This window comes from Trichoderma reesei (genome assembly GCF_000167675.1).
Source record: "Trichoderma reesei QM6a unplaced genomic scaffold TRIREscaffold_25, whole genome shotgun sequence".
Lineage (NCBI taxonomy): Eukaryota > Fungi > Ascomycota > Sordariomycetes > Hypocreales > Hypocreaceae > Trichoderma > Trichoderma reesei.
Window position 1 is genome coordinate 264,383 of NW_006711172.1, and position 25,920 is coordinate 290,302.

The 25,920-nt window shown below is 48.7% G+C and overlaps 7 protein-coding genes across 7 annotated transcripts; 2 read left to right on the forward strand and 5 right to left on the reverse strand.

Moving 5' to 3' along the window:
- Nucleotides 1–896: 896 nt before the first annotated feature.
- TRIREDRAFT_43129 (uncharacterized protein) lies at nt 897–1,178 on the forward strand (the record flags this gene model as incomplete). Its single annotated transcript, XM_006968632.1, has 1 exon — nt 897–1,178. A coding segment is annotated over one exon (282 nt), but the record flags the coding sequence as incomplete, so codon positions are not given.
- A 1,503-nt stretch (nt 1,179–2,681) lies between these two features.
- TRIREDRAFT_81525 (uncharacterized protein) lies at nt 2,682–3,660 on the reverse strand (the record flags this gene model as incomplete). The annotated part of the gene is made up of 1 exon (XM_006968733.1): nt 2,682–3,660. Exon 1 carries the CDS (start codon nt 3,591–3,593, stop codon nt 2,682–2,684), a length of 912 nt encoding a protein of 303 aa, XP_006968795.1. The 5' UTR covers nt 3,594–3,660.
- A 2,307-nt stretch (nt 3,661–5,967) lies between these two features.
- Nucleotides 5,968–8,051, forward strand: TRIREDRAFT_123710 (uncharacterized protein; the record flags this gene model as incomplete). Its single annotated transcript, XM_006968676.1, has 4 exons — nt 5,968–6,369; nt 6,436–6,525; nt 6,605–6,747; nt 6,817–8,051. The coding sequence occupies 4 exons, from the start codon at nt 5,968–5,970 to the stop codon at nt 7,946–7,948; spliced, it is 1,767 nt and encodes a 588-aa protein (XP_006968738.1). The 3' UTR covers nt 7,949–8,051.
- Nucleotides 8,052–8,199: 148 nt separating this feature from the next.
- TRIREDRAFT_68425 (uncharacterized protein) lies at nt 8,200–19,633 on the reverse strand (the record flags this gene model as incomplete). The annotated part of the gene is made up of 12 exons (XM_006968734.1): nt 8,200–8,403; nt 8,534–8,769; nt 8,829–8,971; nt 9,040–10,389; nt 16,469–16,629; nt 17,422–17,658; nt 17,758–18,749; nt 18,871–18,954; nt 19,030–19,101; nt 19,175–19,261; nt 19,366–19,432; nt 19,577–19,633. The coding sequence occupies 12 exons, from the start codon at nt 19,631–19,633 to the stop codon at nt 8,200–8,202; spliced, it is 3,690 nt and encodes a 1,229-aa protein (XP_006968796.1).
- A 1,787-nt stretch (nt 19,634–21,420) lies between these two features.
- On the reverse strand, nt 21,421–22,457 carry thi4 (thiazole biosynthetic enzyme; the record flags this gene model as incomplete). Its single annotated transcript, XM_006968735.1, has 2 exons — nt 21,421–21,515; nt 21,578–22,457. 2 exons carry the CDS (start codon nt 22,455–22,457, stop codon nt 21,421–21,423), a joined length of 975 nt encoding a protein of 324 aa, XP_006968797.1.
- A 1,096-nt stretch (nt 22,458–23,553) lies between these two features.
- TRIREDRAFT_68606 (triose-phosphate isomerase) lies at nt 23,554–24,279 on the reverse strand (the record flags this gene model as incomplete). Its single annotated transcript, XM_006968736.1, has 1 exon — nt 23,554–24,279. The coding sequence occupies one exon, from the start codon at nt 24,277–24,279 to the stop codon at nt 23,554–23,556; it is 726 nt and encodes a 241-aa protein (XP_006968798.1).
- Nucleotides 24,280–25,066: 787 nt separating this feature from the next.
- TRIREDRAFT_68585 (galactose-6-phosphate isomerase) lies at nt 25,067–25,706 on the reverse strand (the record flags this gene model as incomplete). Its single annotated transcript, XM_006968737.1, has 2 exons — nt 25,067–25,492; nt 25,662–25,706. Coding segments are annotated over 2 exons (471 nt in total), but the record flags the coding sequence as incomplete, so codon positions are not given.
- Between the last annotated feature and the right edge of the window lie 214 nt (nt 25,707–25,920).

Sequence of the window (25,920 nt, forward strand, 5' to 3'; positions counted from 1 at the left end):
GCGGCTGTGTCTGCTTCTGCATCGCCGCCTGCATCTGCTTCTGCGTCGGCGGCTTCAGAGTCTGTGCCCGTGTCGCCGTCTGCATCTGCATTGGCTGCTGTTGCTGTTGCTGCTTCTGCCTCGGCGGCTTCGGCTGCGTCGCCGACTCCTTCGCCAGCCGCTTCATTGGCTCCTTCACCACCAGCTGCTCCGGTGCCTGGGCCGGCACCTGGATCCGGGCCCGGAGATGAGGCTGAAGCTGAACAAGCATGAGGCGACTCGTGATCCGAGGTGCTGACGCGTTGAGCAGTTCAATGTTCCGCCTCATGCTGGCCAATGGCAGTACTATCTGATGCTCGCGTCAACGAATAGTCCTCGAGAAGACGCGCCAACCCTTGGCGGATCCTTCTCGATAATAATACGTGAGGCTGAACGACTTGGTGTCACAGGCACCTTTTGCCTTGTTCTTCGGCCCGTCTGGCCCTTGACCCCGCATTTACATGATCAGCCTTGAAGGAGCTGGGCGAGGCGAAACCGTGTTGGATGGCAGCTGATCCAACTGCTTTGGGAAGCAAATTCCGGAACATGCTATAATAAAGAGGATTGGAGGGACGATCTGGGGCTGAGCTGGATGGTTGACAGCATCTAGCGTGAGGCTGTGGGACATGCAGACACCTACATAAGTCGGCCATGGATCTACCCTTTTTTTCGCGGGTGCTTTTGGTCGTCATTATACATACCTTACCCAACGATGCCGGTTTAGCATCAACGACTATAATCGTCATACAACTCGCACCAACTACCCAATACTTACATCACAAGAGTAGACAGCAACAGCAATGGGCAACTCAAACTCCTCCCCAGACTCGTCCGCCAACACAGATAACAACAACAACAGCAACAACGACAACAACGACAACAACACAGACAAGAAAAAGAGCCTCTACCGCCGCTACGAAGACAAGAAGCGCGGCCCGGGCCCCACGGACGAAGACATCCTCAAGTACACCGGCAAGACGCGCGACCAGCTCAACGCCTGGGCCGAGACGCAGCCCGGCGTGGGCAAGAACCAGGCCGCGGGCAAGATCAGCGTCGGCCCGGCGTCGGGCTTCGCGGGCGCGGGCGCGGCCCAGGGGCTGGGCGGATGGGGGGCGGAGGGGACGAGGAAGATGAAGTTTCCGCCAGAGCAGGCGGCTGTGAAGAGCGTCGATGGGTCGGATGATGAATAGGGTAGGGAATGATGAGATGATGTTGATGCTTAATGTCTTGTGTGTCTGGGGTCTCTACGCTCTTTGAGGATTTGGTTAGCTGTGATTGAGATTGTGGTAGGTTGCGGAAGGGGGAGCAGCGAGCAAGCATGTCCTTGAATCATTCACAGCTCTGATAATGACACATCTGATTGACAAACTATCTCCTTTCCTCCCCCGTCAACCCTGTCCCGAGTCAAAGTCCGACTTCCTCGTCACCGGTCAAATCAATCTATTCCCACAGGTGTTGGGCTTCGGTGATTGCCCAGTACAGTCGCTGAGGAATTCCTTCAATGAATTCATCCACAGCAGGCTTTTCAGAGAGAAATTCGTCTCCAAATTCGATGACACCTCCGTCTCCGGTGTCAGACAGGTCCTCATCCTCAGCATCGATAGCCATCTCCCATGCCGTGTCCTCATCAGCTTCGCACGCGTCCTCCATTGTGATCGATGAGACGTCAGAGCCACACTCGCCTTGAACATTCTGACACGCAATCGAGTTCTTGATTTCGTAATAAGAGGCATCTTCTGCGTCAAAGAGTGCGGTCTCTGGGAACATTTGCATGCCCTCATCAGAGCCTTCTTGTTTCATTACCATGGGCTGTAGTGCGGGAGAGCTCTGACAATCACCTTGAAGTCCGGCCTCATACCATATGGACTGGCGTCTCCATTTGTCCAAGTCATCGCCGACTTGGAAATCTACCACATCTCCGCTGTTCCAAGCTGTGTGTTCGCTTTGACGTCCGAATGCTTCGTCTGTTGTTTGAGGTGCCAGAGTAGACGGATAATCGATACGCTGATCGTGATGCTCCCAGTTTGGCGTCTGGGTAGCTTCGTCGCAATAGTGGTGATGCGGCTGCAGATTGCGTGCCTTGAGCTATTAGCGGGACAGTTGGCTGTTGGTGATGTGCTTGCAAAGCCATACCTCATGCTGCAGACAATCTTGCCATTGCATGGACTCTATTAGGACCTCGTCGACCTCGTGTGGGCCGGAGACGAGAAGCGAAGTCTGGGATTTGAACCTGAAGCCGTACAAGGAGTCTTCCATGTCTGAGGTGTCTGATGTTGGGAGGACTATGGGTGTGATGAACTGTGTCCACGCTTGAGGCTTGAGCGTTGCTTGGATATGCTAAAGCTGAGATGGAGGTTGGAGAGGTCAGTTATCAATGTCTGGGACGTCTAGTTGCTTGACGCCTGTCATTCAATGCATTGATGATCATGCTTCTATGCTGTCCATGATTTCGCGGGCGATTGCAGTCACCTCTTTCATTGGGCGGAATATCTGTCTCTGGCCCATCGTGTTATATGTGCTCATGTAGGGCAGTGACTAGGGCTTCGTAGGAGATAGGCACGTCACCAATGACTTACACCCAGAATGAATCAAATAAATTGTACTCAAATCTTAAGCTATCGCGTTACGCTTCAATACATTGAAAGAGAACCACCCGCGGTCATCTAGTCGCTGAGTGTCTTCTTGACAATTGCCTTGACCTCCTCCTGGGTCAACTGCTTGATGCCCAACAACTCATTGTCCAGCTTCTCAAACTTGGGTTCGTACCGCTCGTCATTGATAGCACGCAGGATATACGGCGTAAACGTCTCCTGGTCAAAGAGCCCCTTTGCCAGCCTCTCATCAGCCGCCTTGGTGAGATCATCCAGCTTGACGACCTCCGGCTGCCAGTCCCTCTCGGGCGCAACCTCCTTGGCAATGTCCAGCAGCTGCCTCTGCGAAATGGCCACGCTCTGGAACCGCACCGCCCGGTTCTTGGTCTCCTCCGGCTTGAGAAGGACGCCGACGACGGCCTGGGCAACGGCGTCGAGCGTCGAGCTGCTGAAGACGGTGTTGCCGCCGTCGTACAGCACGGGCTTAGATCCAGCACTCTTGAAGATGAAGTTGTACTGTAGTCCCCAGTCGAAGAAGGGCCCGCTGTAGACGAGCGTGTACGTGAGAGGCGTCGTCTTGGCCTTGTCCTCGAGGTACCGCGTGATCTCGACCTTGGCTGCGAAGACGGGCAGCTTGGCGGGAAGCTCCTTGGTCAGGTCGCAGCCGAACTCGGAGGGCAGGAAGCGCTTGACGCCGGCGGCGACGGCGGCGTCAATGAGCCTCTTTTGCTCGTCCTTGAGGGCGGCGCTGCCGACGGTGGACACGACGGCGTCTTGGCCGGCAAGGGCGGCCGTCAGGGACTCGACGGAGCTGAAGTCGACGTCGACGACGCGGACGCCGTCCGGGAACGTGGATGGGGAGGAGGAGGCGCGGCGGAGGACGGTGACGGTGAATTTGTTGGCGGCGAGGAGGGCGGGGAGGACGACCTTGCCGACGTTGCCGCTGGCGCCGACGAGGGCAACGTTTTTCAAGACGGTGGCCATTGTTTGTTGCAGTTGAAAGATAGAGGCGTGCTGAAGCTGTTCAAGTAGATGCTGTGTAAGTGTATGCTGTGGATGGTTGGTACAGATGCTTGAGGGTATGTTGTTGACTGGACTCGAAGCAGCTGGATCAAGGCATGGCAGCCGTCTTTATATCTTCATCTGCCCCCATTCTCGAATCATATTATATTACACATTCGTCTGCCAACCTCACGACAAAATAGCCATGATCTCTCCCACACTGATTTCCAAGCAGCCTTGCATTGCGCTGCATCGATGCTCCGATCTGCTTGACGTTCCCCGCCATTATGCAATAACCAACGCAATCGACACAATCGCCTGATCAAGATCCTCCCAATGATCTCGCCACTCTACCTCGATTATCTGATCGAGGCCTCTTATTACACCACAGTTATGCGCTTTCAATGGAGCATCCATATCCATATGCAGCTCCAGTTCCATTGTCTTCCTCCCACTCGTATCAACCCACCTCATCTGCCATCTCCACCGTCTTCCGTCGTAACCCTGCCCCCTAGTCGTTCGAATGTGGACGCTTCGGATCCCTTCCCGAGAGCGTCCATCTGTTGTTTGTAGAGGATCTATTCGAGCACCTGAACCAACCTCAAGCCTCTCTATAGTGTCCGTCGGTTGAGCTGCTTAGCCAACCTGGAAGCTGACAATAGTATCAGATAGACATGATGTAGTACTAGGAAAAGTAGCAAGCTGAGAGAACTGGCCCTGACTAGCCTCGATCGGGAGTGGGAGACGCCGAGAATGCCAGCCCTCACCGAAGACAGCTTTGCAGCCAGATCCCCAAGTGGGATGGCCGAGGCTTCCGTTCTCTCTTTGATACATACATACTACTGCGTGGAAAGTCGCTGAAACAGTGTGTAAGCCGTCAGCGAGTGCCGGGGTGGCAGATTTATCATCCCCCATCTGCCTCCCGAGGATCCTGGGCCGGCATCCCACTTGGCAGTCCGGTGTCTCTCTCTCTCTCTCTGTCTTTTCTCCCTTTCTCTTCATTTCCTTGTTGTTTGTACTTCGTATTACTCGCAATTCGAGACCTTTCGTGTCCTGATCGACATCTAAGTCTGTGCTCTTGTTCGGTTCTCCAGTTGTATAGCCCTCGTCTCTTAACTCCGTTGGCATGTGTATCACCGGCTTGGACCGAACCAGTCAGTCGCCTCCAATCCCATCGTCCGCATCCCACCGCGGCTCCGATCCCGCCTCACCACCACCACCACGATCCCGATTGTAGTGCATCTCGCATCAGCCAACTGCACGTCTGCATCGCCAACAGTAGACTTGTGGCTGTAGGTTGCATTGCTCCCCAAGCCATATCAAGCCACCCATCGTATCCCGTCAATCTATTTCTCAACCCGAGATACCTTGGGCATCCCACGGTCAATTCCGCTTTCCGGGTTTAAATCATTGATCTCGGCGCCGGTGGGAGAAGTACACCAACGACCGCATCGGCACATCGCCAACATATCACACACACACACACACACAACACGCAAAGATACCCGCTTTTGCCTATTACGGCTTCTCTCCAATCATCACCGCATCTCCCGAACCGCATCACCATCTGCACAAATCCCTGGCCAATTTCTCTCTCGCTCTTAGGTAACGCGGAATCCAAACGAGTCCACCCTCGGACGGGAAGTGGGAGAATCAGATCTCTCTACTTCTCTCTATCGAGCCGGACTCAGGTAGAAGATGGGGCCCCCCTCGGGCGAGCGCCATCTGTGCCATTGCGGGAGAGGCTTTCTCAGAAAGGAGCATCTCCGGCGGCATCAGGCAGTCCATGGCAGCCCATCCTTCACGTGCCATGTGTGCTCTCGATCCTTTAGCCGCAGGTAAGTGGAATGAGGATCCTTTTTCCTATAACCCTTCCCTATCCCTGAGACTCTTTCCCCCCCTTTCCCCATCCATATGAGTAGACAAAATGGAAAAGCGAGGAAATGAAGAAGAAGAAGAAGAAGAAGAAAAAGTCAGAAGAAGTAACCACAAGCTCCTCATGGGACACTCAAAAAGACACACGCTAAATGCTCGAAATCTCCGTCGTCACAGTGATCTCCTCCGTCGCCATCTGACACTTCACGATGGCCCTGCCCCTTCAGACTCGAAACGAATCCGCGCCTGTGATGCCTGTCACGCAAGCAAAATCCGTTGCGACGGTGGTGCTCGATGCAGCCTCTGCAAAAAGAGAGGCATCAACTGCGCCTTCACCAGAGGGCCCAGACCTAGTCTCGCATCCGATATCCGGCAAGGACCAGCAGCATCTTCCCTGCGCTCGAGCCATGGATCGCGCTCACCAGAGGGTCCACGGTCCTCCACGGGGACTTCGCTCTCTTCCGGAGTTTCACAGCCCGATATGAACCAAGCCGTACCGGTGCCTGATGATCTGAATAGTGCATCCGTGAGCCAGGAACTGCTTCAGCAATTAGATCCGTCCTCTGCCTCCCACGAGGGCCTGCAACTCGTTCTCGAAGCCGTCTCGAGACCATCATCATCAACATCATCATCACGACCCCAGCGGCAGCCATCCCCTGAAGTGAAGAAGTGGTCTGCGGCATGCATCGATGCGTACTTTGGCCGCTTCCACGAACGCTGGCCGGTGCTGCATGCTCCCACCTTTGAGAAGGAGGTTGTATCCGCCAGACTGCGGAGTACCGTCCTCTTGATAGGATCCTGGCTGCGGCACGAGAATGAGGGCAACAATCATCTCATCTTCGACATTCATAGTATCCTGGTCAAACGCCTCCTCGACGAGTTGGTTAGTGCTTGTGCTCATGGATGGGAGAATTTTACATACATGTGCTTTGCTTACATTTGCTCGTAGACGGATAATGTTTACGATCCAGCCGGCGTCTGGCCAACCCGGACGCTGCAAAGCTCCCTTCTGAACATCATTTTCGCCTTTGAAAGCGGAGTACGTTCCACTTCCCGTAGCGAAGTGTATTCGACCTCGCCGGCTAATGCATCTGCAGCGTGATAAACACATGAAAAAGGCCCGTCTTCTATTCAGCCTCCTCGTCACCGTCTTCCGACACCTCGGGATCTTCACCACCGAAGCCATCGACCATCAAATAGGGATCCATTTCAGCGGCGATTTCCCCCCTTGGAAATTCTCCATGAAAGAGAAATGGAAAAGGTAACTCATTCAACCCCTTTACTCTTCTCTAAGCCAGTTTATAGAGTTAGTCAGTTACTCACCTCTCAGACTCTGCACAAGCATGTTCAAGCTCGATTCATACATTTCCCTCCTCACCAAACAACCCCCCCTTTTACAGCGCGAGGAATTGAGCCTCAGCTTGACATCCACATTTGGCCAATGGAACGCCCACGGCCTGGACGTCTTCTTCCGGAGATGGCCCTCCGAACCCCTCGAGCGCACACAGTATCGGATATGCGATCTGGCGCTGGGCTCGCAACAGCCAATCCCGCCAGTCATCCTCATCGAGGACCTCCAGATGCGCATGATGGGCGTGACAAACTACGTCTGGATCCTCAACAAGATGCGAGGCAGCCACAATCCGGTGCTCTGCATCTCTGCGGACCAAAATGAGCTGATATCGGCTCGTTTGAAGCGCTGCAAGCTGCAGCTCGACAGCATGACGTCCCTATGGAAGGAACCGGAGCAGCACAAGATGCACATTGAGTTCCTCCTGAGGGCATACTCAGCCAAGGAGGAGCCCTTCCACCAAGGCTGGGAAGTGGCCGCCCGAAACCGCTTCTCCTCCTTCGTCTTCAGCACCACCATGTTGTACCACCTGCTCAACATGCACATATACGCCGACGTCCACAGCTACATGCAGAACCTTCCCGTCCTCTCCCCTGCGGGCACCTCCACCGCCAACCTCTCCTCATTGACAGCAGCCGTCAACAACGCCCAGGTCCAAGAATGGGCCTCCTCGCCAGACGCCCGCGTCGCCATCTCCCACGCGCTCTTCGCCTACCGCGTCTACGGCTCGACCACTTCCTCCCCATCGGACCTCAAAGCCGAAGTCATCGACCCCATAGCGCACATGACTATCGCTGCCGGCGCCGCCATCCTCTGGACGTGGATTCAGAATTCAACGTCCGCGTGCACGTGCATGAGCACCATGCCGCTCCCGGGCGAGCTCGACTTCGGGTTCGTGCCGCTGGGGGCGGGACAGAGCCCCGAGGTGGACCATTGGATCTTGACGGGCGGCAACGTCTGGCTGCACGGGGTGCATCTGTGCAAGTGCAACGTGGACGTGTGGCTGTCGCCTTTTGCGGCGATTCTCTCCCACGGGGCCAAGATGTGGGAGGCTGGGAACGTGTTTGCGGAGAAGCTGTGGTCACAGCTGGGGCTACAGAGGTCGGTTTGATCCTTGGTGTCAGTGTTTCTTTTTGGGCGTTCAGGAAGCGTAACTCGGGAGGCGTGAGATAACCCCCCCTTGCCAAATCTATGCGTCTATTATGTTTCTTTGTAAATCTACCAAGCTCTCCAATGCGCCGTGTAAATGCTGAGAGGGAGCTGAACATAAATATGCTTACTGTACAACTTATCCATAGAACAAACTCGACTGGTGTATGACAGATCCAAGCCAGAAAAGATGTCCATGAACTCGCTCTGGGTTCACAGCGTCTGGCCTGTTCCGTTTATATGCGATAGAACGGGCGCCTCGCTCCCTCGCAAAATCGTGGCCGCCTGTCGAAAGAAGGAATCCAACCTGAGCCTGACAGGCCGGAGAAGAAGCCGTCCAGGGGTATAAGTGGTTTCCCCAAGTCGCTTCAGAGAGTGGTGGAACTCTTGCAAGAGTTGATATGCAGCCTCAATGTGCTGCTGGTGAGCGGCCAGAAGGAAGAGGTAGATGAGAAAGTTGCCACACAAGATCAGTTGGGATCGAGCATCTGGTTCCCCGTTAGTCAAAGTTGTCATGTACAGTCAAATCCCAGGGCCAGAAGACCACATCGAGACAAAAGGAAGAAGAAGAGGAGCAAGACCTACGACGACACCAAAAGCCACGCAGATCTTCCTCAGTAATGGAATCAAAGAAGCACACAAAGCTTTGAAACTCGCCAAGAGCTGGAACAAACCACTTGCGAAGGCTTGACTCGGGATCGGCTTTGGCCTCTCTGGTAGCAGGATACATCAATCCTCTGTACAGGAGTGCCTGGCTCGCGTAATAGGTGAGATGCAGGGGGCCTTGGCGACAAGTTAGTGCTTGTGTCCGAACTTCGGTATCAGGTTGCCGATAATCTCACAGTTGCTGATCCCGTCTTGGCCTCTTTCGGAATCGACGGTAAGGCATTGCGGAAGAAGGCCATGCCAGTCTATGAACTTCTCTCTCAGAATCACTAGCTGGGTTGCCCTATTGATGAGGGTTGACGGGTTAGGTCGAACCTGACTGTATCAAGAAAGTCGTGTGAGCAACTGCCAGCAACAACATCTTATGCAGGGATTGCTCGGACTTACAAGGTGCAATCTAACACCTCTCTCAAGACAATGGTCAGATTGATGTAGTGCAGGAATCGAGCTCCCACCGAAGCCTGAAAGATGGCATCCTCGGGCTCGACCAGGTATCGCAAGTCTTCAGGCACAGTCTCATCATCCCGAATGTCGTCCATGTCTGGTGGGATGGTGCTGAACGAATCTGGGCTGATATGGGTAGGGTTCCCGTGGCAGATTGCAGACCAGCAATCCGAAGCGTATACTGCCCACCACAGCTTCTTCCTAACCCTCTTTTCCCATGGCTCAATACTCCAGCGGGTGGGATCTTGATGGAGGCCCATCGTCTGGGCACAGGCAGTGGTTTGCGCCGTCATGGTCCACATGCTTGGTGTCTCAACGCTGTCGATTTCAGGAGGCGTGATGTGATGGAGCAGAAGACCCGCCTGAAGGCTGAAGAGATTGGGATTCTCATGCTCGCGCCTCAAAGCCTCGTGGGCGTGGTCGATGCATTGATGCTGCTGGAAGGGGCATGGCTCTGTAACGGTTGAGTCACGGTCCCAGAAAACGCATGCCAGGCCGTAGATGGCGCCGCGTAACGAGGCGGGGATCCTCATCCTGTTGGCCTTGTATTGGCGAAGGAATCGCGCCTTGGTGACGACGGGGTATATGGGATGGACGTGCTTGAAGTATAACCGTATCAAGCGTTCACCATAAGGCCATACAAGCCTCTCTGTTCCGTCTGAGGCAGCTTGCTTTGCCTCATTGGTAAACTCGGGATTCTCATTTTCCAGGAGCAAGAAGTGAACTGGACGATCGTCCGCCGACTGGCCACCATGATACACCTGGATGATGTTGGCATCGATCTCGTCCTTTTCGCTGATTATGAGACACCTAAAGGCATCTAAGAGATACGTGTCCTGCTCGGCCGACGGGCCCATAGAGTGCGCAGTCCTGTTGAAGTTGTCCTCGAGCGTATGTAGAGGGAGGTTTGCTGCCACAGGGACCGGGGGAGAGGCGTCATATGGGGATTGGACCAGGCCATCCGCAGGCGGCCCTGACTGGCGAACCAACCCCTGGTGTACCATGGCCGAGGGCACAGATGGCTGCTGGCTTACACTTGCATCTCCAGCAGCACTGAGGCCCGCAGACGACTGAATCGTGTCTGCAGGGCTGGAATGCGAGACACTGCGGCGTGTAACGCTCGGCGAAGAGCCCATGGCCGGGGAATTGACAAGCTCGGCGTCGGAGGCGGCATTGCCAGCGACACTTTCGCCGGCACTCTCGTGCTGAGGGGGTACCTCATCAGGAGTCGATGTAGATTTGCAGACCAGACCCCTGTTCTTACAGAAGAGACCTGCAACCACAGTTTTAGCACTCGGCGGCGCTGCAAGACGGGAGCTGACTATAGTATGTGCAGCGCGGTGGGACGGAGCAGGAGCCGTAGGGGGCCAGAGACGACAGCATGTGGGCGGATTATCGACCATCAGGCGGGATGGAACGCTCCGCGAGCTCCCACTTGGAAAAGCAGCGCACGCCTCCGTGGTGCCAGTGACGCTGCTCGAGCTCCATAGCTGCCCAAAGCCAGACGATGGAGTCCTTGATGGTGCCAGCCAGCAACAACGGTGCCAATCATCCGAGGTCAGCGACGGCTGGACACGTGCGACCCAGCTGCTGAGGAGTACGGGAAGTGCCGAGGCTGGTTCCCGACATCAACCCACCCTGACGCGCAGCAGACACGCGCAGCATAAGGTACATGCCGGTGGTTCTACGCGTGAGGCTCAGCGGCTCGGCTTGACTCGACGTCCACTGGCAACAGGTCGATAGACAAAGGGGCACACACAGCAAGGAGAAGAGGGGAAGCCCGAGCAGTCGGAGGGCGATGGGACTTACAAGGAGGCTCCGAGGTGATGACACAGGCCGTCTTCCGCTTCCGGCAGGCGTCGCAGGGCCGATTCTTGCGGCTCCGGGGCTGTCGAGGCCGGCCAAACTGGCTCTGGATGGTGAACTTGCGGGGGCGGCCCTGGGCCGAGTCAGCGCCGCTGAGCATGGTCTCGGGCAGCGTCGGTGTCTCGGGGGCACGGAGCAGCTCGGTCTGGCGAGGTGCCTTTTTGCGTCGGGTCGCCGTGACGGGCCTTTGCCAGACAAGGGGCTGGCTGGCTGGCTGGCTGGTTGGCTGGGTTGGTCGGTCAGTTGTTCGCCGCCGCCTCACCGTGGCTGGTGGGTACATGTACTCGTAAGTATGTGGTTGCGCAGTCGAGAGGCAGTGCAGTGAAACGGTGTCTCGTCCAGTCGGTTCGGCGTAGGTCGAGTCTGTCGGGTGGCTATACCTCAACTAAGGGTAGATAAATAAACTCACCTGTAGGTGCCCCACTTTAAACGCGCGTAAATCCCTATTTAGCTAAGTGTGTAACCTAACGCATTTATTAGTCTATTTAATTCTGCAACATACCGCTTTTAAATAGTATATTAGATAAGTTTTTTCTGCCTATTTATTAATAATACATTCTCCCTCCTTTATCTTTTTTTCTAACTTCCTTTTATTATTATTATTTATTATCTTACTATCCTCTCTGCCTTTAAAATTATTATTAATTAATTACTAATATATTCTCTATTACCTATGCTTTTTTTTTCTGCTAAAAAACGCCAGTTTTAACTAAAAACCACTAATCTATTACTAATTAATTACTAATCTATTATAACTATACCTATAGTCTTAGTTAACCTTATAAATCACCCTGCTCTTATTAAGTATTAAAATAGGCCTTTAGTAAATAGTAAGCCTTTATAAAAGCGCTAGCTAAATATGCTAAAATTTAGTAAAAATAAAGTAAAGTATTTTAGCTAATTTATTAATAATCTATTACTAATGCATTATAAATTAAAGAGATTATAATTATAATTAGTAAGATTTTTTATTAATTCTAAAAGGTAAATAGTAAACTTTATAATAATATAAGGAGCTACCTATTTATAATTAATTTATAATATATTACTAATATATTATTATAAAACACTAAGTTCTTAAGCATTAGCAATCTTAAGGCTTATATTAAAACGCATAGCACTCCTCTTATAACTATATATAAGGGCTCTTCCTCTTAAAATAAGTAATAAGCTGCAATTAGTATATTAGCTTTTAAGTAAAAATCTATTATAAATAACTTACTAATAAATTATTAATAAATATTTAGCAGAAATAAGTTACTTACTTAAAAGGCATATTAACTAAGTGGCTTAATAATTATGCTAAGATAGCTAAAGGCTAATTTTTATATAAGTGTATATTATATAGTTAGCAGGCTACTACTTAAAATAAAGATAATAATAAGGAGGAAGATAAACTTAAGCCAGGCTCTCTAGTTAATAAGGTTAATAAAGAGGATCTTACTTTTAAAAGCCTAAACCTGCCTAAGTATAAGTCTATAAAAAAGGGCTTATATAAAAAAGGTAATATAAGTATTATACTAAGTTATTTATAATTTATTACTAATGCATTATAAGTTAATTAGAATTAAGTAATAAAGCCTTTAAATCTTACTACTAGCTAGCTATACTTAAAATATAAAGAAGGTAACTAAGGTAAGAACTTATAATATATTTAATAATAATATATTACTAATATATTATAAATAAATACCTACCTAATATAATAAGAACTAACTATACTATTTAAAAGTATTAGGTTAACTAAGGCATTAAGTAAAAGTAATAGATTATTAATAAGTTATAAATAGATTATTAATAGTGTTTTATATTTTTTTCCTTTACTAGTTAAGTTTTTTATTAAGTATTAGAATTAATTATTAATAAATTACTAATATATTAGTCCTTATCCTACTTAATGCTATATTATAATTTAAGCTGCTATAACTTTATTACCTTTATCTGCTCCTTAAATTTAAGAGCTTCTGCTTTAGCCTAAGCAGTATTAGCCTTAATATAAGCTAACTTAACTTATAACCTTATAATCTTAAGGCCAGAACCAGTAGCTTAAAAAGTAATAGAACTTCCTTTAAAAAGCATTAATGCATTAATAATGCATTAGTAATATATTAAGTATATACCTTAGTATACTAGATAATATTACTAATATAGCGTGCTAGGCTATAGTAGGCAACCCTTTTATAATGCTAGAGGCAGTAGGTAATAATAAAATGCTTTTTAAGATAGGTGCAAGCTTTAAAATACAGCTAATAAAAGACTACTGCTTTCTCTTTTTTACCTAGGTATTAGCTATAATATATTAGTAATACATTTATAATATATTAAGTTTAAGGACCTCCTTACCTTAATATGCATAGCCTTATAAAAAACGCCCTTATAAAGTAGTATTTATATATATTAGCCTAACACTAGTTAAGGTAGCCTAAAAGAAGTATTAAATCTATTACTTATTAAACACCTTATTACTAGCATAATTTATTAATAATAGATTATTAATAAATTAATAATAACTTATTACTAAATTGCCTTTATAAATAATATATAACAGCTACTAGTAAGGTATAAAGCCTTATACAGTACTTTAATATAATTAGTTAAATTAAAGTAACTATCTTACTGCTTTTAATCTATATTACTTATTATATAATAAAGGCTAGCTGCTATAATAAGGCATAGCTTATAGTTAACCTAATTAATTAAAAAGGGGGCCTTTATAAATATATTAGTAATAGATTAGTAATTAATTAATAGGAAAGATATACCTTATTTAATTAAGGCGCTTAAGGCAAGATAGGCCTAGGGGGTTTTAGTAAGTAAAAGACCTTATATTCTATTAATAAGGTCTTAGCTATAAAAAGACTAAATATAATAGTATTTAATAAGGTAGTTTAAAAAGTTATTAATATATTACTAATATATTAAGGTTAGATTATATACTAATTCCTTATATAAAGTAAATATAATATAAATATATATAGTATATAGCATGCTATCTCTAAGTATAAATAATAGACTTATCCCTTTTTTATAAATATTTACTAAAAGCTAAAGAAATATAGTTAGTAACTATAATGCATTAATAATCTATTAGTAATATATTACCTTTAAATTAGCTCTAGTCTTAATTAACTATTATGCCTTAAATTCCCTTTTTATATAAGTAATACTACTAAATATAAATATTATATACTTAAGTAAGGCAGTTAAAGACTATTATAAATATAGCCTTATATGCCTTTATAAACTAACCGCTTATAATAATATATAAAATAAGTATAGCTAAATGCATTAGCAATAGGTTATTAATAAATTAATAATAACTTACCTATATTACACTGCTAGTTAAAATACCCCTAAATAACCTTATACTTGCTAAACCTTTAAATATGCTTAAAATTTATATTAATTTAAAAGCTATAAAAGTTAGGGTCCTAAAAGACTTTAACCTGCTTATAGTAAAATAAGATAATTATAAAGTTAATACTATTATTATAGTAATTCTAGATATATTAGTAAATGCATTAGTAATAGATTAATAATAAATTAATAATAACTTATATATATAATATATATGCAGTGCTTTAAATACCACTTAAAATAAGCACTAAGTTATGCAGAGCTTATAGGATAATATATAGCTTTATAAGCCTATAAGATCCTTTATAAAATGCTATTATTAGTAAGGCTTAAATAGATTTTAAAATAGCTAGATTTCTTATACTTATAAACTAGACTTTTAATCTTTAATAATTTAAGCTATATATCTATAACTTATTAGTAATACATTAGTAATAAATTATAAATAACTTATATATATTTTATAAAATATTACTACTTTTAATAATTATTATATATAACTTTAACTAAATATAATTAGGAAGATATATAAGTAGCGCTAGTAGATAGTTATAAATACTATATAATATAATTAAAAGAAATAGTATATGGTTTTCCTTTAGTAGAAAGAAGTAGAAAATAACTAGGCATTTATTTATTATTTATATTTTACTATAGCTAGTAAAGATATAAGTAAAGTCTATAATTTATTAGTAATATATTACTAATATATTCACTATATATTAATATATACTGTAAAATTTACACCTCCTTAATATTTAATTAATTATAATACAGCTGTTATAAAATATTACTACTACAGCTTCTTTATTTTTAAAAAAAGACTTTAAAACACTAGTATAAGAGTGTAATTCTTATAAAATTACACTTATATAATATTCTAAGGCCTTTACCTTATTAATACAGTAAATATAATATTACTAGAAATAAGGCTATAATATATTAGTAATATATTATTAATATATTAAGGGTTAGTAATAAAAAGAGTATATATATTATTAGCCTGCATAAGCTTTAAGTAATAAGTTAGTAGCTAGCTAGTCCTTACTAGCTTATAAGCAAGCCCCTTCTTAAACTAGTCTAAAAGTATAATGCCTTAATTATTAAAAGGTTAGTATAATATATTATTAATGCATTAGTAATAGATTTTACATACCTATATGCTTTACACCTTTTAAACACTTAGAAGAGCTCCTTACTAAGTTAGCTTTATTAAATCCAGTAATCCTTTATAACCTCTATATATATAATAGCTTTTAGCTATAAATAAAAGTATTTATAAGCTTAAATACTTATATAGTTATATTTTATAAATAATACAGGCATTAAGTTTAAGAATGTAAAGGTAGTATAGCTATATAGCTATATATAGGCTTTATAATACTAAATCTGCAATTTATTAATAATATATTTATAATATATTAGTAATTAATTAGCATCTTACTAAGTCTTATAGCTTCTTTTACTGCTTAATATATAGCTAGTCTATATGCATTATATAGCCTATACTATTAAGTAATATTTTTAGCTAATTTAAAATAGCATTAGTATAATAAATCTTTATAATAAAAATAGCAGATTCTTATACACTAAGTAATTATAATATAGTTAGGGCTAATAAGAAGAGAATAGGTTACTAAACTAAAGCATAATTAATTTATAAAAGTAATGCATTAGTTATGCATTAATAATATATTAGTAAAATAGTAAATAATAAATACCTTATCTATCTCTTCTACTATATACACTATTTTAAGTAAATAACTAATAATAAAGTTATTTATATCCTAATTAATAAACTCCTTTATATATACTAAAGGGCTATAAGCTTAAGGGGGGGGGGAGATAATAAATAATATAATAAATTATTAATAAATTGCTAATATATTAGTAAGAGAGAAATATATTATAAAAGAAAAGATTTAAGTTATATAAGACTATTATTAGTCCTATAGTTAACCTAAGGGTAGCCCCGCTTTTATAGCATATACAACTAATCAGCGCCTTATAGGGGTCCCTTAGATAAGCAGGGGGCCGGCCTTATAAAAAGGGGTCCACCCACAGGTGAGAAACGCGTTACACCCTCAGTTAAGGTAAACCCTCGTCTGTCGGCCAACGCTGCGGCGAAGCAGCCCCAGCACTGGCCAACGAAGGGCAGCTCGTCATTGATCCAAGTTGGCCGACGGCGGGGAACGAGCGACGGTGCGTGTGGGAGGCCATCGCCAGATGCCGCCAATAGCAGCCCTGCGCGCCAGTAACGTGACCGGCACGGGGCTTGGGGCTGCCCGGTTCGCCGATAGGGTCCGGCAGCTAAGGTCTGGTACCAGATATCAAATCCAGTACCTAACATAGCCCTGGAGCGCGAGTATTAGGCTCAGGGGCCGACAACCGGGAGGCTTTCAGGGGCCGTCGGCTAGCGTTTAGAGGCTGTTATAGTGGAGAGCGAGCCCTATGCAATTCTGATGTATGTACAAGTGCTGTAGCACTGGAGATGGACCAATTGGATGGAAGTTGATGCATACCTTATGTACATGTAGGAATCAACTCGACTTCACTATCGCAATGAGCACGGTCAGCAACCTGGAAGCCTTCCCTACAGACTACGAGATCCGGACTGAGATGGTAAGTGACTGAGCCCGGGCGGTTGACGGCGAGCAGGTGGATATATAGTCATGTTTGTTGGAGCAAGGGAAGGGAGTTCGGCGAGGAAGACTTCGCAACCTCGTGATATCAGGGCTCGTCTACCTATTCTACACCCAGTACCCTTTGTATATATGATGGATATCAAGGTTGGAATTGATTTTGTACCCATGCAACTGCTCGCTCGCATGGCGCTTCCAAGTCAACCCTACCTATACCTGGTATGCCGAACAAACAGTCCGTTGTGAAATCCTCCAACCCACGTCGGCATCTGATCGCCTGGGCCAACACAGGACCTAGAAAAGACTGGAAACACCATAAAAAGAAGAAATAATCGACACATTTTGCCCTGCGTCATCACAGCATCACGGCAGGTTCAGGCTTGGTGCTCATGTCTGTTATTTGAATGACGTCCAAGCCATCGTCGTCTGACAGCACCTGGACCGCCTGATCCAAGGCCACCTCCCAGCGGTCCGAGTAGAACTGCTGCACTTCCGCTGCGCTCGGCGACGTCCTGACGAACCTGTCGACGTTTCTGGCCGGAAAGATCCAGTGAAGAAGAATGTAGACGCCGGCGCTCGACAGAAATCCGTACAGGTAATTGAGGTAAAAGAGCTTCGTCATGCCCTCGGGAAGCATCACGGATCCATTCACCGCCCCGATAAAGCCGGGCAAACACGGCGCAACTCCCACCGCCCACTGGCAAAAGAGAATGTACATGTTAGTAGTCAGTTTCAACTTTCTCTCACTCCCATCTTGATCGAAAATACACCGTCTGGAGGCTTCTCAATGACTCACCGCAACCGGCGCGCGGAAGTTGACGCCATGTGTGTACCAGTATATGCTGCCGCCGTGGCCCTGGTACAAGTCGTCGACCTTAATCTTGCGTCTGTTCACCACGACATAGCTGGCAAACATCATGCCCGTCATCGGCGCGAGAAAGACGCTGTAGCTCGACAAGACGGACAGAAACGTCGTCGCCGTGCCCACCAGCTGCCAGGGGTTGACAATCGGGCTGAGCAGGGCCGTGATGTAGGCTCCTCTGCGGATGTTGATGTACCGCGGGAACACGGACGACAGGTCTATGCCGCCCGCCAGCGCATTGCCGGGCACATTACTGCCAATCTGAGAGATGCACAGGGCGACGCCGGCAAAGAAGACGGCCGCCCGCGTCCCGGGGCTGTCGTCCTGTTCCAGCAGGCGAACAAAGATGGTTGGCGGGTTCCAGACGGCCTCGCCACCAAACCGCTTCTGGGTCGCGGAGACGACCAGGATCCCGATGACGGACGTGAGGATGCTGTATACGCCATACGGGATAAGCTGGCCCCAAACGGCGTCCATTGGCTTCCGTGCCAGACGCGCAAAGTCGTTCTGGTTCAAGATGCCGGCCGCAATCGCCCCAATGGTGCAAACGACCCCATACACCATCAGCCAGGCAACACTTGCTGGCCCGCCCGTCTTCGGGATGGAGGTAGACGAGTCCATGGTGCTACCAAAGCCTCCCTCGCCCATGGTTGCCAGTGCCCAGATGAGGACGACCACGAAGAAGACGATGGTCACGACGCTGGAGAATAGGAACAGCTTCTGCAGACGATGAGGCTGGATCCACAGGAACGGCAGACTGATGACGAAGAAGATGATGTACGATACGAACTCTGCTGTTGTCATGCCCGTGCTTTCGGGCATGTGGTTGGGAATCCGGGATGCATACTTGGGATCCCACGACAGCAGGATGAGCTCGAAACACTGGCCGCCAACCCATGTCTGGAAACCGTACCTATGAACGACGACTATCAGCACAAAGAAGCCGGCTGTAAAGCGGAATGTGAACCTCCAACGAACCAAACTGCGCATTCAAGAATTAGCCAGAACACCATACTACAACGGTATGCAATCGGAAAGGCATCATACCAAGAGACAAAAATATGCGGTTCCAGACGGCAAACTGGGATCCCCACATGCCCCATACAGCACGACTATAGACGGGAAAGCCAACTGGAGAAGGATCGTCTTTAGTATGTATGCCCATCTATTGCTCTTGGTCGACGTGTAAGAGAGGAGGGGACTCACTGTGATAGTAGGCACCCGCAAACGAGCTAATCACAATCGCCGTGGCGGCTATGATGTTTCCCACCACGATTGCTATCATGAGCAGCAGACCGTCAGCCAATCGACTCAAGAGCTTCTATCAAATAGGGATAATGGGCGTCCATACCAATGATGGCTTGCCACCAGTTAAGGCCCAGCGGTATCAGCGCACTTCCAGTTAGGAAGGTCGCGATGTTGCAGTTGATCAGCAACCCTGGAAGCCGGGCAAAGGGAGGATTCGCCCCTCGTCAGCAACCTGGCTCGCTACTTCGCCTATGATCCAGCCTCGACGTCAAGCTCCATCCACGGGCCACTCACAGAAATTGTGAAAAGTCCAGAACGTCCATGTTCGCCTGGCCGACTCTATGGGTCGGATGTCCTCATTCTATGACACGCGGGAGGGTGGTGTTGGTTAGCCAGCTGCAGAGAGCCTCACGCGGGTGGACTTGTCGACAACATGAGTGGGCAACGCAACATGATGGTAGGCGGTGGCATTTTCAGCCAAGCAGCATTCGCACACACAACTTACGATCCATTGCGAGACACAAGGCAGCCTTGCGCGCTCAATGAGTTTGCCTAATCCCATTGTCGCAGATCATCAGAGCGCGCGCGTTTGCTCGCACAGACCTGGCGAAGACTTCCACCCTCAAGATTCGAAGCCCCAGGCAGACTCAGACTATTGTATGCTCGGTTCGCAGCTTGAGACGCGATGGTACAGCCGGCGCTGCTGCTCAAATCTGACCCCAGTGGATCAGCATACACATACGCAATGCTCACCGAAGACCCTTGTGCCAGCGATGAGAACCGGCGCCTGGACCATCACAGGCTTCAAGGATCCAACAGTGGGGTGAGATCCGAACAACAGAGAATATCGACCAACACGGTGCGACTCCAATAGCTCGGTCTGACAGGCAGCAGAAGCGGCACGATCGGGAGGAGCCGTCGGCCGTTGAAATGATGTCGCCGTTGAACCCAGTTTGGCTAGGTGAATGGGTCCGTAAGACAGCTCGGCGGCGCGGTTCTCGTGGAGGTTGAGATGGAGAAAAGGGGGGGACTAAGAGTCGCCCAGCAGACCTTTGGCTTCCCGACCCCGCGTCAAACAACTCAGTTACAGTACGTAGGTAGTACTAGGTAGTCTTGCTAGTCCACGAGATAAGCCCAGCTGAGATAAGGAGAGATTTTACAGAAAGCATGTGCAAAGGTAACCGCACCTTTGGCTGGTGTAACGTACCTATAACGAAGGACGAGGACAATATGTACATGTACTACCAGTCAAGTCTCGGCTTTCAAACCATCGACAGGGAGCATCTCTCGCTCCCGCTTTTAGTCAGCGCGGCTCGCCGCAACAGGGCTTGGTCAGCGGACATTTTGGACGAGGAACTGAGCAAAATCAACAAGCGGCAACTTTCCGTGCTTTTTTGAGTTGATATAGCCCTGGCCCGTGAGCTTCATGCGTGTCCATCGTCTTGCTGACAGCCCGCTGACCCGATGACTTGGTACGCTAGAGGGCTTCAAGATGTTGGGCTCCGGGTGTTTGAGGGAGTTCAATGTTGGCTCCAGCTGTATGCTTATTTCGTCCTATGTCGGCACACGCCCCGTCGCTCTCGAGCTGCCTTGGGGCCTGAACTTATGGCCAATGCTTCCCTGGTCAGACCGCATCAATTGGAGCCGACTCTTGCTCTGGATCTTCGATTTCTAATACCGCCCTGGTTCTCGCCGTTCTAACGCCGCATCTCGAGTTGTTCTGGCGACTAAGTGATCGGCACACTGCATAGTGGCCCCCTTTTGCAGCATGGTTGGCTTATATGGAAAGTTTCCAATGCTACATGTATAGAACTGCACCCTCTGCTTCCAGGTGGTGTGGCATGGATGGTTGGCTTTTCCGGCCGCGTATTCATCTGCAACTGATGCCATGTCCGTGGGCGACTTACTTTGTATAGACGTTATCCCACACAGCGCATAGAATTTGCCGTACCCTGTGAGAGAGAGGGCGCAGATTAAGTTCGCCACGCTCGAAATACGCACTTCGTGCTCAAGCATGAGCTTGCCACGACGTCGACTTGTTTCTTCTAGTGCGTCTTCATGGCAATCTCTTCTGAGGTGCCGATCCAACAGAGGCAAGTGCTGTGCTTGTTTTACTGTGGAATACGTTTCCTATACCTACCTGACCAGGGTACAGGAACCAAATCAGAAGATCACGGATGGAATGAGAACGATTATCTTGAGTAATATGCTGCAGTTTATTCAATCTGGTTCGCAGCGTGATCATGCTTTTTTTTGGTCTTTTGTACTTTTACTGCTTTACATCAAATGAGTGACCAGTCATGCAAGTACACTATCAAATGAATGACGGAACAAGGTCACAGAGCTCATTTACTGAGCATTCTCCTTGCGGCGGGCCTCAAAGACCTTGAGAGCCTCCTCGGCAGCCTTGACACCGCTGAGGGCCATGGCACCAAAGGTAGGACCTGTACACACACACAGGTTAATACATGTTCTTGCGAGAGGGAGATTCAAAGAGGGAACATACCCATGCGGTTGGCTCCGTCAATCTCAGACAGCTCCATTCCTCCGACAATCAGGCCGGGAACAACCTCACGGGTGTTCTTGACAATGGCATCCTCAGCCCTGCTCATGTCGAGGCCGCGCATGCCGCCAAGCTTCTCGATGCGGCCCATGCTGACAAGGCGCTTGACGCAGAAGGCACCCATGGGGCCGTCGTGGCCGGTGGTGGAGATGACGAGGGGCGCGTTGATGGTGTTGGGGTCCATGCAGGACTGGTCGTCGTGGTGCATGGAGACGAGGGTCCAGTTGGTGACGACACCGGCGATGCGCACGCCCTCGGCAGAGGGGCGGGTGATGAGGTCTTCGACGCAGGTGGCGTTGAAGAGCTTGACGTTGGGTAGCTGCAGCACCTTGGCCATGATGGTGGAGGTGAAGAGGGCGGCGTGCTTGACGACGACGTAGTTGCCCTCGTCCTCGTACGGGACGCCAATCTCGCGGAGGAAGGCATCGGCAGGCTTGCGCATGACCATGGCGGAGAAGAGCTGGCCGCCCAGCCAGGCACCGCCGCCGGGGGAGACGGAGGCCTCGATGATGGCAATCTTGAGGTCCGGGCGCTGGGTGCCGAGGACGTAGGCGGTGCTGAGGCCGCAGGAGCCGGCGCCGATGATGACAATGTCGGACTCGGCGTAGCGGTCGAGGTCCTCGAAGTAGCGGCGGGTCATGGCGCGCGACACCTGGGACTCGCGGATGGGCGAGAAGGTGAACGAGTCCCACTGGCCGAACATGTCCGAGACGGACTTGGCCTGGGCCTCGAGGTGCTGCTGCGGCTGGGCAACGGCCATCTTGGACGGGGTGACGAGTTCAGCGGTTCGCTGGGGGGGCGAGACGGCGGCGGGAGGGCTCATGATGGGCCTACAAGGGTTAGGGATTTGGACGGGATTGAAAAGGGGGAGGAGCATGATCCTTTCGCTGGTATTATCCAGATCAAGTTCAGGGCCGTATATTCTCAGCCCGAGCCCCCTCTTCCTTATTTCCACACAATCACCTTCTCCATCTCATTGGGTGTGTTTCCTTGTTTGTAAAGACAAGCAGAGACGAGGGGAGAGGAGTGAAGTGGGACAAAGGAAGGGGGGGAGCCCGGGCACCGGCTCATGCGATACACATTACCTGAAGATGAGGAGACAGAACCCCGTCTGGACGGACTACCACCGAAGGACGCCATGGCGACGGACGAGGTTGTACCGACAGGAGAGTGTGGTATTTGGCCTGCTGTGTGTCAGATGCATTGGAGAGAGGGGGTTGGAGGGGGGGTGTGAAGTATATCACTGAATACTTTTATTTGGATAGGTTACGATTGAGTTGACTTTTGATTCTTTCTTGGTGGAAGAACGATGAACGAGATGTGAAAAGGAAGAGAAACGAGCATTGACTTCTGCGTGATTTTCATCCCAATTTATAGTCGACCGGATTCTCACCAACCGTCACATTTAAAAAAGGAGGGGTAAGGGCCAATTGATCGGCTCTCGATACAATCATAGTGACGGCGATGTCGGCAGTTGGAAGCAAACATTCAACGGCCAAAAGCCGGGCGGGAAATGATCCGGTGGTATCCGGGCGTGTGATTTTAGCCATGAGAGAATTTAGGGCTGTGTGTGTGTGTTATCGTGAAGATATTATTTGCTAAGAAAGTTGTGGTGGACTCGGGGATAGTTGAAGAGGACCCTAAAAACTTGGACGGATTGGGCCATTGTGCCACTTGTTTGGAGCCGTTGACTGGATCATGGGAGTTGAGGTCAATGCTGATCCATTTCATTCTTCTCAAGAGAGGATCTATGGGGGATGGGCAATTGGGCTTCGCTCTGAGTAATGGCCTTTGTGTACCTAGCAACAATCAGCCTTGATGAAGAATTGTAATAGTAGTACTTCTTCGTACATACTGTACCTATCATACGGAGCAGCCTGTCATCACAGCCATCCCAAGAGATAGTTCATTGCTCTCCCTCACGCTTCAGCTACTTCCTGTATCGTCTTGACAAACTGCTCCGGATCGTGTCCGAACCGCCCCAGGAACAATCCGTCCAGTCCGCTCTTCAACTTCTCGTAGAGCCCCGGCCCGGCACTCCCCCCATACAAAACCCTCGTCGTCCCCGCCCTCCTCCCAACGGACTCCAACCCTCTGATCCCAGCAACAACATCGAGGATGTGCTTCTCTCCAGCAGGTTGACTGGCACCAATCGCCCATACAGGCTCATACGCCAAAATGACCTCTGCCTCGGCGGGCACAGCATTCATGACAGCATCAACCTGCACCCGACACTCCTCAACCGCGATATGCACGTCGCCTTGAGTCTTTTCTCCAATGCACACAAGCGGTATCATGCCATTGCGACTTACAGCGGCAGCCTTATTCGCAACCATGGTGTCGTCCTCGCCAAAGATGCTCCTGCGCTCTGCATGTCCGACTTCCACGAGCTTGACGCCTGCGCTGCGCAACACGGAGGGGCTGACTTCGCCGGTGAATGCGCCTTGGTCTTCCCAGTGGCAGTCTTGAGCGCCGGTCCAAATGGCAACGGAGCTGGACTTAAGCTGGGCGATTGTGGTGGTCAGGGAGACGAAGTCGGGGATGATGAAGATGTCAATGTGGGAGAGGAGCTCTATCGGGACGTCTGCCAGCTTGGATAAGAAGCTGTTTGTGAAGTCTCTTGTTTGCTGGAGAGAAAAGTACATTTTGGTCGAGAGGCCGATGAGGCGCCGCGTGGGCGTTGAGCTGGACATGTTGGCTGATGATGAAGATGGAGAACGGAGGTGGATGATTGCGCTCATTCACACAACTGTTCGTCCATGTAAGTGGTGATGAGGGGATGACAGCTCTCAGACACAGTCCAGGAACACTACGAGAAACGGCGAATAGCTGTCACAGTTATCAAGAGCTGCCAAAGCTAAGCTCCTCTAGTAGTTGAGACAGCTCCCAGCTATCCGAAGGGCCTGCCACCCAGCTTACTTCCCCCCGCGCACCAGCTCCGATCCGCCCATTCCACTTCTGGGATGCCGGCATGGCGCCGCTGTTCTGCCCATGAAGCCCAGTTGCGGCCTCTCCAGGGCCCCCGAGTTTACAATTCCGCCTAAATATTAACATCTGTTTGAGAGCGAGGGTTATACGATCGTGGCTCCATCTTACGGAGGGTTGATTCGTTGGCCCGGGCATCCGAGCTGGTCTCGTGAACAGTTGGTCGGAATCACCAAAGCAGCCACTCCGTTCCACTGTCCTTGGTGATTCTCAAGCCACGATCAAGCCGTGTCCTCACTGTACCTGCTTATCGCTAGCATATCTATGGAGCTTCAATGCCACGAGCTGTATGATATTCAATCTGAGACAGCAGTTCATCAGGTACGAGCTGTTCTCTCCTGTACGTGGCTCTGCCACTTTCAGTGCTACACCTCCTTCGTCATCACTTAGGGAGAACGCAAGAACAAAACAATAAAGTTTCGATTCGCTTGTCTACCGTGTCATCCATCATGCCTCAAGATGCCCAATCTCTTCCACCTTCTTCGCACTCGCACTCGATGGATCAAACTCATACCCCAGCCACTCAGTAGCCAACCTCCTCGCAACTTCCAGCCCAACAACCCTCTCCCCCATACACAACACCTGCGCATTATTGCTCTTTACACTGCGCTCAACGCTAAAGCTATCATGTGCCGTAACCGCTCGTATGCCCTTGACCTTGTTGGCAGAAATGGCGACGCCTAGACCTGTGCCGCAGATGAGCAGAGCGCGGTCCGCTTTGCCCTCGGCGACGAGGCGGGCGGCGGCGGCGGCGCGCTGGGGATAGGGTGTCTTGTCGGAGGGCTCGTCGGATCCTACGTCGATGACTTGGTCTACGCGGGCGTCGCTTTCAAAGTCTTTTTTGATGGTGTTTTTGTAGCTGACGCCGGCGTCCTGCGGAAGCGTGAGTGAGCTCGTGTCAGTGACTGCCCGTTCTGATGACCTAGATTATGCAATCTTGACGATGAAGAGACCGATAGTCATGAAGACTTATGAAGTTGACACTTGATCTCGTTGTGATATGAGATGTGCTGGTTCTGGCAGCCGAAACAGAAGCACTTACATCGCAGCCCATGGCGATTCTCCATTTCGGTGCCATCGTATATGTCTATCAGTGATGCAGCTCTTAAGTCACAAAGAGATAGAATTGAACTTTTGATTCCAATATTAGACTTCGTATTGACGGCCTACTACTGAGGAGCAACTTATTATAGTACGAGAACCTTTGGTCGAATCTTATGTCTTCAAGCCAGATCCGGGCTTGTTTCAAGGCACCATCTTCTCCCCGACTTCATTACAGCCCATCACCACATCCCCCGCAC